The 18,186-nt window shown below is 44.2% G+C and overlaps 2 protein-coding genes and 1 long non-coding RNA gene across 8 annotated transcripts in view; 1 reads left to right on the forward strand and 2 right to left on the reverse strand.

Moving 5' to 3' along the window:
- MAPKAP1 (MAPK associated protein 1) overlaps positions 1 to 5,173 on the reverse strand; it is a 105,672-nt gene extending 100,499 nt beyond the window's left edge. For 3 of the 4 annotated variants that reach the window (XM_054220172.1, XM_054220173.1, XM_054220167.1), the window contains exon 1: positions 5,039 to 5,173. The gene's annotated coding sequence lies outside the window, so the exon portion shown is untranslated. Of the gene's footprint in view, positions 1 to 4,624; positions 4,642 to 5,038 lie in introns of those variants that run through there. The other variant, XM_054220170.1, reaches the window with a different exon arrangement.
- A 2,764-nt stretch (positions 5,174 to 7,937) lies between these two features.
- Positions 7,938 to 18,186, forward strand: part of PBX3 (PBX homeobox 3) — a 114,097-nt gene continuing 103,848 nt past the window's right edge. Inside the window, exons 1-3 of one of the 3 annotated variants that reach the window (XM_054220561.1) lie at positions 7,983 to 7,999; positions 8,846 to 9,146; positions 10,107 to 10,180. In XM_054220561.1, coding sequence (XP_054076536.1) covers positions 8,950 to 9,146; positions 10,107 to 10,180 — 271 coding nt within the window. In that variant the 5' untranslated portion in view covers positions 7,983 to 7,999; positions 8,846 to 8,949. Of the gene's footprint in view, positions 8,000 to 8,845; positions 9,147 to 10,106; positions 10,181 to 18,186 lie in introns of those variants that run through there. The other 2 variants (XM_054220562.1, XM_054220564.1) reach the window with 2 other exon arrangements.
- Positions 9,019 to 10,468, reverse strand: LOC128917448 (uncharacterized). Its single transcript, XR_008469275.1, has 3 exons — positions 10,118 to 10,468; positions 9,420 to 9,614; positions 9,019 to 9,126 (listed from the first exon to the last, which is right to left on the reverse strand). It is a non-coding gene; the product is annotated as an uncharacterized LOC128917448 (long non-coding RNA).

The raw sequence follows: 18,186 nt of genomic DNA on the forward strand, positions 1-18,186 counted from the left end.
AATACTTATCTAGAGGAGCTGTCACTCATGCTTTGGGTCCTATCATTAAAAAGGGAATAATCATTTAAAGAGGTGCTCTTTCATAAGTCAAACTGGAGTTTGAAAGTTACGATGAGAAAACACTACGTTACCCACAACTTCCAACAAATTATTTGTTGGTTTCCGGACCTGTAAATCAATCTGGCATCAGCTATGCATTTCTATATTTATGAACTGCGTGGAATTTGGCTATATTTCTGTTGTCATACTAATCAGGATGCAAATTATACCAACTCCGATATTTTAATTATTGAGCTTTAGGGAAGGAGGGAGAGAATATTGGAGTACGTATGGAAACTGTACACTCTCCTCGATTTGTTTCCTGATCTTGTCAAATCTTCCTTTAATTGCAAACAAGTTGATTCTCAGCTAATCTGAGCTATCTTGCATCAAGATTTTAAGCAAGTAAATAAGTATAAAAAAATGCAGAGATTATAAATTAGGGCAGACAAATCTGTATCTAGACTCATGCCTGCAAAGAGCATTCTATCAATATAGTGAAATGCTAATCTCCTAATTAACAACCTAATTAGGTAATTATGGCTTTGCAGAGGGATGCCTAAATGAAATATGACAACATGGTCACCTCTTTATATGGCACCTGTGGGCCTTTTCAGCTGTCACTGCAAAGAGTGCAATATCAATTTGAACAGATGACAAAGTGTTGTCATTTTTCATTCTGATATTGTACTGAATGGTTTGGATAGAAGCAGTTTAGAAAAGCGGCATCTTGCCTGGGTTTTGCCTAATCTAAATATGTGCAAACACTTTGCTTAATTTTTAATGTCTATGATTATGCTTATTTTTCCATACTGGCTAGCAAGCACTCCCTAACACACGCATTACATCTGCAATGTCACATTGCCGTGACCCACCGCACTGGAATCCCTATTACCTCATTTCACAGCATGTGTTCACAAGAATTTACTACCCAGTAAAAATATGAGTATTTGAGCTCATTTTTAAGGCTTAACTGCCGATTTTAAAATAACAAATCAGAGTACCTTTTAAATAACACATTAACATTTCTGGTTTGTTTTTATTCCTGATGAACACTCTTCCAGAAATGGGGAAGAGCAGCTGCTACCCGTGAGCGGGTGAAGCTGACTGTACTTTTGCTTGCACAAAAAGCTGGAAAGGAATACTTTCAACAATGGCACAGCACATTTACATGGAACCATGATTTTTCGCTCATGTGCCTGAAATGCTTTAAAGACATTTCATTCAGCTTTAATATCCCTAAGATGAACAAATAAAATACCTACCTCCAAAGAGGAGAATAAAGGCATAGGCTTGGACTACGCAAATATTAGACTAGAACTTCTATTTTGGCTCTTCTCGTTGTGGTATTCAAAAGCTTAAAAAAACCCCATAAATTTTACAAACACCTATACAAACTTCAATCTTAAAAAAAAAAAAAAAACACACACCAAAACCACCACCACACAAAAAACCCAGAAAATTTCAACATTTTACCTTTTTTTTTGTCTGTATAACATTGAGAGAGATAATCTAGACCATTGAGAAGGTTGTTCAGGTTTTCCTGAGCAAGACCCACTAGCTATATCCGCGCTGCAACAAGCAAGTGAGCACGGAAGTATGACATTATTCATAAATTGCCTGTATTTTGCTCATACAGCTGCTTTGGAATGCCTACCTGGACCTGCTGAAGCCCAACCTGACTGAAAGGTGTTTTAAGCACATAAATGTCTGCAGCCTTAAGGAGCTCTGGGTGGGCCCGGGACTTGCTGTGGCGGCAGCCGGACTGCAGGACCCCTCCGCCACACTGCAAAGTACCACACACGTCCCCGCTGGGCCTGATGTACCGTCGGGCTCAACCAGCCCATCAGCTACCTGACTGCACCAAAAAACCCACCTGCATCTCCCTCAGCCAATTCATTAGTCTGCTCTCAAAACTTGCATACCGCCACGCAACTTTACCATCAAACTTTCAACTGAAAATAACATTACCCCTCCCCTATCCGACGCAGTTTCAGAGTTGTATTTTTAAGTTCCTGGCTTACAACAGGACTATCAGAAAAAACACGTCAGCTGTCACCAACAGTATGTATTTATCTTTACTGGATACCTTATTTTTGTAGTTTAGTCTAAACTGGAATATTTTAGTGGTTTTCAAATATAAAATAACCCTTTCTTCCTGTAACAGTTTTCCATGTATAGCTTTTCAACAGGATATCATGTTTCAGTCTTAGAAAAAAACATAACCATAGATTATCGTGACATAATCTTAAAAGGATTTTATATGAAGAGCTCATTTTGCATACATCAACAATAAGAGTATAGTCATAAATGTAGATTCTCAATCTACCTGTAAATCTGAATGTAGACTGTAAATGAATAAAACTTACTGCAATGCAAACACTTAGCGGTAAATGGGAAATGAAAGGGATACAGAAGAAGAATAAACGACTTGAATTTCATTCTTAAAACTCTTTTGTTCTCAATGTTGATTTTTTTTTTTTAATTTAAAAATAAGTCCTGGGAACTTTCCTTTATACTCCCAGTTTAGTTAACCAATACTATCTCTAATTCCTGCCTACAGTTGTTCTCATCGGAGCTAATGACAGGTCAGTGTTTATTTCCTTCTTTTATATATTCTGTAGCACTTATTTATTAAACGTAAGACACACCAAACCAAATAGTTTTGTGTTTGCCACTTTGTTTCAGTTTGTTGCCATTCTAGTTCTGATTGCATGAAAATATTTTCATTCCATAAAAATGATGATCCTAATCTTATTTTTTCGTAATATAACAGGGTGCAAGCTGCTTCTGACTTCACAAATGCTCATGAGGATAATACCTACTTCAAAAACTCCTGAGACTTCAAGCCCCTTTGGGACTCTACGTCAAATGTAACTGGACTGATTCACATTCCGTCAACAATAGATGAACCTCCCTTTCCTCTGGCTTCTAATTTTTGTCTTGACAAATTTTTGGTCTGTCTCCTTCTAGAGCACACAAAACATATTCAAGGAGCTTGTTTTGCTTTGAGAGTAACTGATTTGAATACAATACTTCTCAAGCCATATGCAAACAAGGTAGGGATTAGCCTCGTGCTGTCTTGTATAAGAAACCAAGCTTATAGACAATGAATAGCTATATATTACAGTTTAATAAAGCTTCTCAGCAGACACACACGCAATTAATATAAAAAAGCATCCCGGGGTCTTTGTTAGAGGTACTGTCTAACAGAAAAGTCCTCGCTTGACCACTTCTGAAAACAGAGAACTGCTGCTAGCAAAACTTGAGACAGCAAACTCACTGTCAGGCCTCCCTCAAACATAAGGCAGTATCACAACCACCAACCTCCACGATACCAAATGATGCAATCGTCTGCAGTACCGATGTCCCAGCAAGGGCCTCCTGTGTGCTGCCAGGACTAGCACTGCTACAGTTCTGCTTCCACACCCCTACAGCCAGAGCTCACAGCCCGTCCCTTCCAGTAGTTAGAAGGGAAGAACTGGAGAAAGCCTGAGCTCTCCTTCCACCTTCCCCAGCAAGCACCACGTGTCCATCTCCGATGCAAAGGGTCAAACAGAGCTGCCTCCTGGGAGATCTGCTGGTCCTGCATGGGGCTGTGCTGCTCTCGAGGGTGTGTGACTTGCATCCTGGCTGTGTGCTGTCCCATTTGTCAATATAACTGGCCTTTCAATACAGGGGTCTATTTCTCATGCACGCAACTTCTGAAGGCTGGGAAAGTCTGTGCTACAGAATGTATAACATCCAGAGCATCTGCCAAGCTGCTTCACCTGCTGAGGCCTTTGCTCATCAAAAGGGAAACCTACAGAACAACTCAGCTGTCAGACACATTTGTTATTTGTTTCAACTGGGTGAAACAGTTAAACCAATAAACAGATGATGAAAGTGTGTAATAACAAAGACCTGAAAGATGACTAAGAAATTTACTAAATTGGTTCTAATTCACTGCTTCAGTTATTTCTGTACAAGTCTATATGTAGACAATGATCTCAATTTTTTTAATGTAACCCAAAAAAGCGTCCGTGAACAGATTTGCTCTGAATTTGAAAAAATAACTGGGAGAGTTCAATTCCCAGCCTTGCATCTACGTGACAATCCCCTGAAACCTCAAGTCATGCAGAGCAGACTCAGAAAATCCAAGCTTGGCTCTAGCATTTCTTGTTTCTATAACCACTAAGCTTTCACTAACACTGAAATCAATCTGTTGTATCCCCTGGAAACCCCTTCTCGCTCCCTCACCACTATTCCTGCAGTGAGACTAGTTCTGATCACCGCTCACTGCGCACATGAAAAAACGAGAACACAATCCAGCAGCACACTCAAGTGCGACCACCCTAAAAGCGCTCATCTTGCAAACACCCGAGCCGCCGGAACAGTAACCTGCAGGCTGCAGAAGCAGCCGAGAGATAAAAGTTATGAAGTGGTCAGTCAGTGGTGTGGATGGCATGACCCCACGGCACACCACGGGCCTCCAGCCTCCGTCAGGCGTGGAGCGCTCCCAGTGGAGCCCCTGGGGTCCCCTTCCCTCTCTGCCTGCTCTGCCACAGGCCCAACTCAACAATTTTTAGCTGCACGCTCCACTTACCTATTTTTCCCCTCAAACTGCTATTTGACCTGTTCTGTTTATCCAGCCGTAGCTCGCCCCGCTGCGCCGAGGCCGCTGCTCCCGCCTCGGCCCTCGGGAAGGGCAGCGGCAGCCGGGGCCATAGCACTGGGGGCGGCCCCGGGCCCGCGGACCCTCCGCGCATCCCCCCAGCGCTACAGAGGCTCCCGCTTCGCCGTAACACCTTGCTTCACCCCGCGGATTTACCACACGCTTTTATCGGAAGAAATAAAGGAGGGGTCACAGCACGCAGCGCCGCTACCTCGGTCGCCCAGCCCCAGGAGAGCCGCCAGACCCGCTGCCGGCCGGTACCGGGTAGGCACCGCGCAGCCGGGCCCCGGACCGCCCCTCTGCGACACCCGCCGGGGAGAGGGCCCCGCACGCCTCCACACTTACAGGCTTCGCCGCCGCGCCGCTCCGCGGGGCCGGGCCGGGCGCCGCCTCCTCCCCCGCCGCCGGGCCGGGGCAGCCGCTTCCGGGGCCGGAGGACGCGGCGGTACGGGGAGCGCTGGGCCGCGCCGCCGACCCGGAAGCACCGCCTCCGGAAGTGACGACGACGCCGGCGGCATGGCCGTGCGCATGCGTGCGGGGGCGCGGCGGGCTGGGAGCGGTGGGGCCGTGAGGGGCCGCGGGCCTTGGAGCGCACCGCGCCCGGTCCCGCCGCACGGTCCCGGGCAGGACCCGCCGGTGCCGCCAGTTCGCGGCGCGGCCGGGCCGGCACCGCGCGCGCACGGAGCGACCTGCTCCTGAGAGCGGATCCGCCGCCGGGAGCGCGGCACGCGCTGCCTTATTCCGCGACGCGCTTATAACTGCTAAAGTCCTACAGTTAGTAACAGACTTCAACAGAAACAGTCATAACATCTCTCGAAACGTGAGTTTCTAATGAGGAAAAACTGCAGCAGTTACAGCTGTCAGCTGTGCTGCTCATTACAAATAAAGAAACAGGGTGCTTTTCCGACTGAGGCCAGATACCAGGTTTATTTCCAAATTCGCTAGATTTTTTTTGTTTGAAACACCGTGGGATTTGTATTTATTTTGTGATTTTAAACCAAACCTTCCAGACAGCGCTCAGTATACAGGCATAATAAAGGTAACTCTTGCAAAAGAGAGTAATTAACTGTACCAGCAGTGCCTAAAGCCCCGGGGAGTGTAGTGCTGGGTTCCAGCCAGCCTCCAACCCCACAGCAGCCGCACTGGGGCAGCGACTGGCACCCAGGGCTCCTGCTTCTTTGGGTGTCTGTAGCTGCGCGTTTGTGTCATACCTTTAGAGACCTGCTGGTGCAGACATCTTTGCAATCTCCTGTGGAAATAATGAGACGATATTGGTTAATTCCTCAAGAAGCCATGATCCCGCAGTCTGAATAGCTGTATGCGTCGGCAAAAAACAGCCTTTAAAGAGGACGGTACAGGACGACAGGGCAGAGCATGCCACAGAGCACACCGAAGTGGGGATATGCCTTTGATGTTATGGAGAGCAGGTAATAACGGCTGGCACCAGTGGCTGAGTGATGGCCCGGAGCTGAAACTGCTCTGGCAAATGGCAGGTGATGGCAGTGGAAGGCCATGACCAGGAGGCACAGCGGAGCAGAGAGCCATTCTCCAGCAGCCATCTCCTGATGGAATGACTTGACTTGGCCAGATAAACAGGTAGAAAAAATAACCCAGAAGAGCAGCTTTCTGCTGATGTGGTGAGGCAAACGAGGTCACCATGGGACAAGATGAGTACTGGAGCTGGCACAGGGACACACCGTCCCCTTTGTTTCAGTGCCAGGCAGCCAACAGAACTGTGACATCTCTTCCAGGAAACCTTGCCCTGAGCGGACAAATGCAAACTGATCTGTGAAATATTCAAAATAATAGCAATAAAAAACATCTTGGGAGTAGCATTCTTAATAAGGCTTGATGACACTAAGAACGCGTTTGCTCAGACCAGAAAATGGTACAATAATCAAGATGGAAGATAATTAGAATTTGAATGAACATGCTAATTGCTTGGAGGGACAGTAAAAGCTTAGTTATATTAGCCAGAAGTAATCCACAACAGTTAAACGTAACCCCTGTGAGACACGGTTAAAGGTTCCAAACCAAAGAGATGACACCCAAGTTACAGCCCTGAGCGAAGGTACGATGATGGTGATGTCAGCTGTGATTGAGAGAAAGGCAAGCGGAAGCCACAGAGAAAGATTGAGAGTTCTGTTTTATCCGCGCTGAGTCAGAGTTGTCAGACATACATCCACGAAATGCCAGAGACGAGGATGAGTTTTTACTTTTTGACGTGACTTCTTCCAACTGAAACTGGCCATCACAGATAAAGCACGTATAACAGATTAAATACCATTTTAATTGCTACTGTGGCTCTATCGCCATGCTACAGGTGGTTTTCCGTTCCTTGAGAGGTCTCTGTAGCAATACTTTTGTTACACACTATTCAAGATGTGAGGAAAATTGATCAGAATTAAAGTCACTTCTATATATTTGCGCGGGGCAGGTGTTCTACATGAGAACAATTGGGGAGGAGGGGGTAATGCTCCAAAGATAACCTTGCTATAGAATGAAGTCTTAATTATTATTGATATCTATTTTTTTCTCTTTGCATTTTTGGCAGTCTATGCATATAATCAAAAAGATAGATGTGAAATAAAATTCTAGCTTCCGAAACGGCACCCTGTAAAGCCCAGCTCACTGAGCTGGCAGATCTTCTCCGCAGCCTCTCTCTTCCTCACAGGGCTTGTCCGCTCATGGCACTGCCACACGCATGACACCAAACAGACCACCTCCAACCGGGCCCGGGGCTTCTCCACCACACTACCGGGACAAGGCCAGCCTCCCAGCGGCACCCGGGGGCCGCTCCCGCACCGGAGGCCCGGTGCCCGATACTCCCAATCAGGCCCGGCCTCGCTGAGAGAAACCACCAGGCCTCAATCCGCTGGGTGTTACCATAGCAACGGGCGGGGCGGAGCGCCGTTCCCCCCCCGGTCCTCCCCGTACCACCTGACCGTTCGAACGGCCCACTCCCAAGTTTCTCAGCCGGCGGGGGGGCGGGATCGCCACCTGATTGGCCGGCTGTTCCTCCCTCCGCGCGTTGCCATTGGCCGCCGCGCCCGCCGCTCTCAACACCCGCCCGCCCAGCATCCTCCGGGAGAGCCGCCGCCGCTCGGCCCGGCGGGAGACGGACCCGTGAGGCGAGCGGCGGCGGCGGCGGCGGCCCCGCCTGGCGGGGAGGGCCGGGGCGGGGCGGACGCCCCGCCCCGGCCCTCCCCGCCAGGCGGGGCCGCCGCGGGGCGTGGTACGGCGGGCTACCGCGTCCCCTTTTCGCGCGGCGGCCGCTCTCCTCCTTCACAGGGTGACACGTCCGCGGTGAGTGAGTGGCGTTGGCAGGCTGTCAATCCCTCACCGGAGCGGCCATCAAACACCATAAAACACACACGGGCACCGGGCGGCGGGGCTCATAAATTCCAGCGGGCTGAGAGATTTTTTTGCACATTGCTTTGCAGAGAGTGTGTAATTAATTTTTTTTCCTCTTTTTTTTTTTTTTAACACTTCTTTTCCCCCCCGTTATTTCCGCTCTTTTCTTTGCACAAGTTCAAACTTTTGATTGCTGCCGTTTTACCCCCGTTGCACAGACTTGGGATCATTTGTTATTTTTTTTTTTGGGGGGGGGGAGGGCGATTAATTTTTTTTTTTCCCCCTCTGTGATTGTGTTTTCTTGGCTTTTTTTATGTTGCAATTTAGGGGTGGGGGTGTTCGCCTGGTTTGTTGTGGTTTTTTGCTGTTTGCCACCCTCCTAACTTCTTAAGGATTTCAAAGCGAGGTTTTTTTTGTGTTTTTTTTTAATTTTTTTTTTTAATTTTGCCTTTTTGCCAAGAAGATTTTTGGACAAGTGGGGAAAGACATAAAAAGCAACCATAAATATAATTATAATAATAATAATAATAAAAAAGCTTTGGAGGAAGATTGTACCAGGAAAACTGCAAAGAAACCTTATCAACTCATTTATCCAAGCCACAAATATGATGATGATGAAAGAAGATTGTAACTAAAGAAGAGAGTGATTTACTGCACTGGGAAGGAGAAGAGAGTGGAATAAACAGCTGAGATCCGGTCAAAACACAAATACTTATTTTTTTTTCGTTGTTGTTGTTGTTTTGTTTGGCTTTCCCCCCCTCCCTCCCCCTTTTCCTTTTCTCGGTGTGTGTGTGCGAGAGCGCGGTCCGGACTCCGGGACTGAGACCGAGGGGGACCGCGGCCGCCCGGCGCTCTCCCTCCCGCCGCCCGCCGGCCCCGCGGCCCGGGCCGCCGCCGGAGCCATGGACGATCAGTCCCGCATGCTGCAGACCCTGGCCGGCGTCAACCTGGCCGGGCACTCGGTGCAGGGGGGCATGGCCCTGCCGCCTCCCCACGGACACGACGGGGCGGACGGCGACGGCAGGAAGCAGGACATCGGCGATATCCTCCATCAGATCATGACCATCACTGACCAAAGCCTGGATGAGGCACAAGCAAAGTTGGTTTCGTCTAATTAAACCTTGTCTTTTTTTTCTTTTTTTTTCTTTTTTTTTTTTTTTTTGGTGTGTGTGTGCGTGTGGTTTTTGTTTCTCTCCTTCCCGCTCCTCCGCGGAGACCCGGAGTCTCACAATTTGAGCAACTTCTTGGTGCCGTAGGAGAAATTGCCAGCAGCCGAGGCAGAGCCAAAGTTGCTATTTAATGTTTGTTTGGTTTGGTTTTGTGTTTTTTTTTTTTTTTTTTTAAATAGATATAATAATAAATATAGACCCACGCGATGCTTATGCCGTCGCTCGGGAGGCTGTGGCTGGTCCCTGCCCGTTCCCGTTGGACGCTGTCCGGTGGACACCGGCCCCGCAGCCGCTGTCTGTCCGTCCCTCAGTCCCTTGCAGCGCAACTTTTCCTCTTTCTTTCTTTTCTTGTCCCCCGAAGTGGGCGGCAGATGAATTACAAACCTGACAAGATACTGCTGCAGGGAGGGGTGGTGTGGTGTGTGTGTTTAAAAAAAAAAAAAAACAAACAACAAAACAACCCACAAAAATTTTAAATCACAGTAAATACAAAAAAAAACCCCAAACCCCAGTGTTAACTCTGCACACCCCCCCACCCACTCCCCTTTCAAATATCCTTAATAAATCAGTTATAATATCGCAGGACCGATCGTAGCGGGGACAAGGGGGGGGGGTGGGTGGGTTGATTTATACCCCTCGGTCGGGCGGTATTTGCACCAAGATAATTTGGTATAAAAGACGGAATGAGGGAAAAGAGAGACCCGGAGGCTGCCCTCCCCTGCCGCCCCCCCCCCCCCCCACCATCGCCCGCCAGCCCCGCGGCCCGGCGCCGGGAGCCACCGGCCGGTGGCTCCCGGCGCCGGGCCGCGGGGCTGGCGGGCAGGGAAGGAGGGGAAGACGCCATGTTGCTGAAACGCCGCGTTAACCGCTTATACTCTCCTCTCTTTCAGAAAACACGCACTGAACTGCCACAGGATGAAACCCGCCTTGTTCAGTGTCCTCTGCGAGATCAAGGAGAAAACAGGTAAGGGCCGCCCGCGCCGCCGCAGCCATCTTGATCCCTCCTTCCTTCCACCCGCCGCCGGCCCCCTCACTCGCCCCTCACGCCGCCGGACCGGGATGGCGGGTGTCCTGACGGGTGGGATCCCGCCCCGCCGAGCTGAGGGGACCCGCCGGCCCGGTTCGGCCCGCCGGCCGGGCCCGTTCAGGCTGGTTCGGTGTGAAATGGCGTGGTGGAGGGAGAATCCCCCCGCCGCTCTCCTCACAGCCCCGGGGGATGCCCCGCCAGCGCTCCGGCTGCCTTTTTTTTTTTTTTTTTACCCTCAGGACACTTTGCAAAATACTTGTCAGATCTGTGTTACCTCACATCGTTTTAAATTTTTTTTTTTTTTTTATTTTCCCCCCGCACGCACAATAAACTTTGTGAGGGTGCGCGCCGCCCGAGTTTTGGGGGAGCGGAGCTGAGCCCCTGTCAGTGGAGCAGGGGAAGGGACCTCCAGGGAGACCCTGAGGAAGGAAGGACAGGCCGAGAGATGGATGCTTTGACCCCAGACTTGCGTAGAGCGCGGCGAATCTTGGGTTGCTCTTGGGCGATGATGTTTTTAAATGCCAAAAATTGTCATCTCAAAAGTGCAAAAAATATGTTTGTTTTTTTTTTTTTTCCCCCCCCTACATTTACGTGACACTAATAAACTCCGTGGTTTTCTTGGAGGCAGCTTAGGGGATTTTTTGCAATTTTTTCACATCACTGAATTTACAGACAATTATTTTCTTTTTTTAAAGAAGAAAATTTGCAAAGTATTCTGCTTTGCATTACGAAAATAATAACATTTATTACGATCTGGCTTTAAAAATAAATATATGCATTAGCTGGCTTTTTAGCTATATTTGATATTCAATCACATTTCCCATAATTGCACCCCAAAAAAATAAGCCTAGACGAAAAGAACAAACGTGAAATCATTGCAAATCTCAGCTGAGAAGCCTAAAAGTGCACAGTTCTCAGTAAATTATGGTGCTTTATGTCCAAGGGTTTCTTTGCTACCGGGGATCCACTTCAGTTTCTGCTGACAGCTAAGCACTAGGGTATTGACTGCGTTGTGAATATTAAGATTGATTCTGCTTTATATTGCATTATATTACCCGGGATAAGGGGAATGATCCCCCTTCTGCCCTCCCTCCCCACCTACCTACGTTTTGTCTCGGTCAGCTCGTAACCCCTTTCCGTCCTCCTTCGGCTTGTGTTTGTTTTCTGCCTTTCCCTAAACTTTTTGTCTGTCCTGCTCTGGACCCAGCCAAGCAACTTGCCCTCGATGTTCAGACATTTTGCAGCAGGCAGATTTCAATTAAGGAGGCAGGCGTAGGTCCTGCGATCACTTTATTTGCAGAGGGCTTAGCCTCACTGTTTTGAAAGGAAAGTATAGTCAACCACATGTCAGAGGTGAGCTGCGAAGAAAAACCCAAGTCCTTTCAGCAGCGGGGATTACTGGCAGAGGGTGTTTGGTGAGGCCACTGCCGTCTCGGAGGCGAGAGGGAACCTGACAAGAGACTTTGTGGTCTGAAACGTTTCGGGGTGTTTCGGTGGTAACCTGTAAGTTGGGATCCTGCCTTTGTGCTGCAAGTAGTCGAGCCAAGTTTGCAAGTTATCTCTTTTGTGAAATCGCAGAGAACCAACAAACAGTGAAGGCGTCCGCCTGCCCAAAGGCGAGATCCTGCCAGCCCCGGCAGCACAGGAGGGACAGGATTAATGCACCGGGTGATTGATGGAGATGAATCCACACCCCCACCAAAAACTGTTCCCGGAGGGGGACCTTCACTCGGGGTCTCCCAGTTGAGACGAAAAGTCTGTGTAGGCTTCAGTTGGCATGCTAAAGCAAATAAAACCCGTGAAAGTAAATTCTCGCATATTTTCTGTAAGGTCTTTTCGTAGGAAACAGCTCAAACAATTCTGAACTGGAAGGGTGAACGATCTGAGATGCAATTAAAGCAGAGGGTCCCCCCCTTCTCCCCCTGGTACTCTGCATTGTCTTGTAGTCGGAGGAGTACTTAAATCTGCCTGCAACTGGGTCATGTGCCGGTATTTAATTCTTTTTAATCAGAACCAAAGTTTACCTGCTGTTGGTAGTGGGAATTGCCGTGGTGGCTTTATCGCTACCTTTTTCTGTGAGGAGGACCAGAGGTGAGGAGGGAGGCTGTAGCCTATACATAAAGTGTAATAGCAGTCACGTCTGTTCTTAAATAAGTAATGCAATAGTTAAGTAATTTTTGTATTGAATTATGTATTTTTTTATATTTTAGTCGTTTTCAGTACCATCAGCGAGGACTTTGTGAGACTGGTTGTGAGAGAACACGTAGAGGAATCCTCAGTTTAGATAGAGCAACTCTATCACTTTCCTGCAAGGGTTAATGAATGCATCGCATTTTTAAAAGCCTCTCTCTCTGTCTCACTTAGGGTTAGGAGCTGAAGATTTTTTTTTTTTTTTTCCCATATGAGGTGTTTGCCATGTACAAAGCAAATCACTGAGCTTACTGAATTTAGCCTGACATTTCTTTTTTAACATTTTAAAAAGTGCTGCATAATACATTTAAGAGCTTTACAGATATTAATAGATATGTGCATTCTTAGAGGCAACCACAAGGTAGCATGGTTTTCATAAAGAAACTGCCACTTATTTCTTTAATTAGTTCAAAGAAAAACGATACCCAAAGTTCTACTGAAGCCGCTCTAATCAAATATGAAGATAAGCAAGTGAGAGTCGATTGACTCTATTTTGTTCTATTTCACCCGTTCTCTGAGGTGTCGCTTGGAAGAGTTAAAGTTGCATTCTTAATGCGCACTCACATCTGTTGCATACCTGTGTAACAGTCTGTCTCCTTACGCGCCTACCAGTAGGAATCAAAAACTGATTTGCGCCTTTGTTTTTTTAAATAGCTCTTTTTTTACTGACTAAAAATCCTTCAGATTTGTAATGTGATTAAGCCTACATTAGAGCGTTGCTATACCTGAGGTACTGGTTATTCTCATGGAGATAGAAATGAAAATACATTAATTCTTACAGTTTTAAAATGGTTAGGGAATTGCAATTATTTCCCAAAGGAATAATGTATTATCAGGTCCTGGATTGTGTTGATAGATGATTTGAGGTTTTGTCTTTAAAAATGATTTTTATAGAGAGGAACACATGTTTATAAAAATGTCTGAATACAAGTGCGTATATGCGTACACGTATACATTTATTTATTTCTATAAGTCCAACAAAAACAATGATAGCTGCCAACCAAACCCTAATTTACTGTCACCACAAACCCTAAATAGCATTCATTTACTAGTAAAGCCTAATGGCATACATGATGGTTTGCCAGATTTGTGGCCTTTGTGAGGCTTATAAGCAGGACTGACTTGGGAAGATCATAAAACTTAATGAACTTCTCGACTGCAGGAGGTGTCCGCAGGGGAAGAGAAAGGCCTGCTTGGCTGGTTGGGCTGGTTGAACTATTTTTTATGTCTAAAGAGAGAGGAGGAAAATGTTCATTAAGAACCTTCTCCCCTCATGCAGAATTTTGTTTTAAAGAATGGAAAACAAAAAAAAGTATGAAAACCAGACAAATAGTGACGTTAACCACGGGGTTAATTTCTTGCTGTTCCCCATGTAAGCTAAAACCTTTATTTTTATTGCTACAACTGCAAATAGCCATACGATGCCATTCGGATGATTAAAGTGCTGTATCGTGCCCTTACTTGCTGCAGTGTGCAGTGCTCCTTATTGATGAAAATGGCCCAACTCTTTTAGGAACGCCCCTTGTCAATATGCTGCAAAATCTGTAAACTGCCTGTTAGGTAACTCGTGTGAGAAGGACTTGCTTTTTGCCTTGTCTGCTGGCAGAATTTGAAAAAGTTAACCCCTTTCTTCACTGCGATTGTTTAAAAATGGAAGCACAGGACTCTTCCTTTGCATTACACAAATTTCAACTTTTCAGTGTTTATAAACTATTGTTTAGTGCCAACAACTCGCAGAAATATATAATAAAATACAATCCTAGCAATCCTGTCTAAACATTAAAGGATTCAAATTGAACAATGAAATGGCACTGATAGCATACATATATATACATGTATATGTGGATGTATGTAGGTATGTATGTTAGCTCTTCTGTAAATATCAGCTGTGATGTTATTGTTATTCAGTTGAGCTATTTAAAATATTTATGTGCCGTCCTGGGTTTTTTTTCAAGCTGCTAAATACATATTTTTGATTTACCCTGACTATGTAAGGAAGTAAGCATTGTGTATTTTATGTGCGTACATCTTTTCTTCAGTTTAAGTTGTTTAGCTTTTGTTTCCTTTCACATGCTTCAGTATCCAAGATTTTTCACCGAACCATTGGTTATACTTTTGAATGTTGGTTTTTTTTTTTTTTTAATTGTCAGCAAATGTATTACAAACGATGATGTGCAGTAGAATGTTAGGTCATTTACACTGTCCTTATGGCAATGACATTGCTTTTCTTCATAAATCTCCTACTAGGAAAAAATAAATTGAATAAAGTATCTTGATTGTCATTTGGTCATCTGTTCCAAACACATTCATTACCAAAATTCTATCTCTTTGCTGGGTTTCTGACACGGTACTTGTCTGGATAAGAAAACAGGCGGCTTTGGTGATTATTTTCATTAGATAAATTCATGTTACTTTGTCTTACAGAACCTGTAACTACACAGTACCTTTAGACATTACCATTGTTGGTGCTCCTTGCTATATTTAAATAATAATCTTCACGTTGATTACCAGGATCTGTGTTTCTAGATTTTTTATTTTATTTTTTTTTATTTAATTTCCCCTCCCCATAAAGGATAAATTTGGACCTACTTGTCAATACTAATTTAAGTAGGAGCAGGGATTTATTTTATTTTACAGCTATTTTTCAAGTCCTTAATTTTATTTTTTAATTTGACACATTTGCTTGCTTATCTGAAAATACTAAATGATATGAGTTACTGTGTGGTGTATTTTAGGACGCTTGTTGTAAGTTAAGGAATTTTTGCATTCAGAGATAAATTATTATAATAGCATGTAGTGAATGCAAAAGAGGCCTTTTTTTTTTTTTACGGGATTTAACACATTTATCAAGCTCTATTCCTACAGCTTTCAATGAAAAAGTTGTATGATATGGATATTATGCTGTCTTTTTTCAATTTAAATACTGATTTGTGTGAAACATTAATATAATGATATTTGCAGTCTACCGTAGACAAATATAAGCAGAATTAGACATACTAAATTGTTACAAATGTAACACAATATTTAAATACATATGAAGGCTACATTAATAATTATATTGTAGAGCGTGAGAGAGTCCGGTTTGTATCTGTCCTCAATTTTTAGACTGCTTTTCAATTCCTTGCACATCATGCATATGACGGTTCGATGCGTATTTTTATGAATAGCAGGAATGAATACTGAATCCGTGCACTAGTGAGCCCAAATCAGCGGAGCCCGAGTGGAGTTCTCCCGTCCTGGTATCATTGGTAGAATTAGATGTAGCTGTTTGTATTCCCTGAATTGACACCCTGAGAAGAATGCTTTGTTTGTTTTCTCAGCAGTCATGTTTAATGCTATTCGCTTATCAAGGTGATCAGCATGGTTCAGATAACACATGCCTGACACAGCCTGCCTTTTTTCACCATCGTGTTGACCTTTTGTCACATTTGCTTTTCTCTGGTAGGCAATTCATGTCTTTAAGTATGAATGGAGTAAATAATTCACATCAATATTTAATATAAATTATTAAAGTTTCTGTCAGCTCTTATAGTTCATGCTTTTATAAAGTTGGAGTAGTTCATCAGCCAAACAGATGAATTGTGCTTCTCAGCTGGACATTAGAGCTCCTCCATAATGCTGTCTTTACACTGGAAGTAAACAGGGAATTAAATATGAAAGGAAATGAAGCCTGGTACTTGATCTCTATATATTTTTCAATAATGCACATTCTTTAGGAAGGCTCAAAGTACTGGATAAATATCCATCGTAATTTATTTTGTTATTCCCATACTTTTTTTTCCCCTTCGTGTTGTTGCAAACAGAAATGTAGAAAACCCCACTGACCCCGGTGTTTTCTTCTACTCTTTGTTATTAGCCTTCCTCAGTGCTCCAGCCCCCGTCTTGGGTTTAGGGTGGGTGTACTGGTGTTGGAGATTTTGGGGTTTGGGTGGTTTTTTTTTTTTCCTTAGGGTTATTTTCTGGTTTTAAAGGGTGATGGTGAGTACTAAGATGATGAAGTTTCAGGGTTTTTTTGTCCTTGTTTATAAATTATAGTTTATATTTTGCGAAGTGACCTGTGATTGAAAGTAGATTCTGAAAATATTTTTGAAAGAAGAAATGGTCTGATGTCTGATTGTAACAGCTATAATGTGTCTATTGCTTCAAGAATTGCATAAAAATAGCATGTTTTGCATAAAAGCGTATAGTAAAAATCATTATGCGCTTACTTTAATTTTATCCCATTTTAGGTATTTTACTTCAAATTCTTTTGTTACCGATCAGTTCAATGCATGTTGCACAGTCATATGAACTTGTAACAATATATGAATCACTGAATATCATGCGTCCTACAAATCAATCACTGGGGAAGGGGGTGGGTTTGTATCATGTGTTTACAGGTCAAAACCTTTTGCTATACTTAAGTCATGCATCAACATTTAAAGCTAATCTCTCATTCCTTATTGTCCAGCAGGTGGCTTTTTCATATATTATTTAATTTATAATTATTTATTGTAAGTGGAAAATGGAATTTAATAATATTATCCTGATCGCTTTTTTTAGAAGAACAACGGTTTTTCAGTGTATCCTGTTGTATATGATAGGGTCAATGAAAGCATCTAGAGATCTTCAAGTATACAATTTAAATTAAGATTCTAAACAGGCTTTACAGATGCTGGTAACTTTGGCAATTATCATTTTGTTTGGTGAACAGTAGTAAAACAGTGTGCGGTAAAAGTGTTTAGAGAGAGAGGATAAATAAATTGAACAGTTTTGCAATGCAAAGTGGTTTGTGGTGTTTTTGAGGATTTCTTGGCTCTTGCTTAACTGCTATTGTGAAGCCTGGAGCAGATTTTCCCATTGCTAATGCCCTAGAAGTATTAATTCACTTTGATATGCTAATTAGAGGGCATTATGCAAGAAATGAGATTAAGTGGCAGCATGAAGCCATTTGCCTGTCAGTAAATTGAGAGCTTTAGCATCAGGAGGAGCTTTGTTTTTTCTGAGTTTCTCTTGGTTTTGCATATAAATAAAATTGATTGAAAGGTCTAGAGAAGCTTCTAGAACATTGGTGGTTCTTTTTCTCCTTCTATGATTATTTAAACTTCATGTTAAAGCCTTTCTGTGAATATTAATTGATCTAATGGGAGATACTGAACATGAAGAATTTCATTGTATTCTCAGTTACTGTATCTTAACAAAAGGAAAGTATTAGAATTCTTTGTGTCATCTGATTTTTGTGGTATTATTTTAGATATATCTTACAGCTTTGTATTATAACCTCTCTGACTGCTAACTGCTCCTGTGCCGAGAACTGTATCTGCGTGGAGGTATTTTTGCCAGTTCTGCTGGTTTTGGGATTGGGATAATGAGGGTCTGACCAGCTGAAGTCAAATGGTCGCCTCGGATTCCTGGCCGATGGGGCCTCGGACATTTATCACCCCCACTCGCTCCCAGCATTTCCCATCATTTCTTATGTAAATCACACGTGTATTTTCCTTCATGTAGGAAGGAAGGGTTGTAATATTGACCATAGATTTTATTCAACTGCCAGAAACTGTGTTAAAGTAACATTAAGGGATTGACTTACAGTCATAAGAGCGAGGAAATTTGGAGTTAATAGTTAAACTCTGCCCTTAACTCAACTCATTGAACCTATTTATTAGAGCATATATGATACGTAAGATCACTGTGCTGAGACCTCTGCAGTATTAGGACGCTCCAGGATGTCTCAAAGACTAGAGTTTCTGATTTAGTTCAAAATTTCCTGGTGT

The sequence above is a fragment of the Rissa tridactyla genome, chromosome 14 (genome assembly GCF_028500815.1).
Source record: "Rissa tridactyla isolate bRisTri1 chromosome 14, bRisTri1.patW.cur.20221130, whole genome shotgun sequence".
In the NCBI taxonomy this organism is placed as follows: Eukaryota; Metazoa; Chordata; class Aves; order Charadriiformes; family Laridae; genus Rissa; species Rissa tridactyla.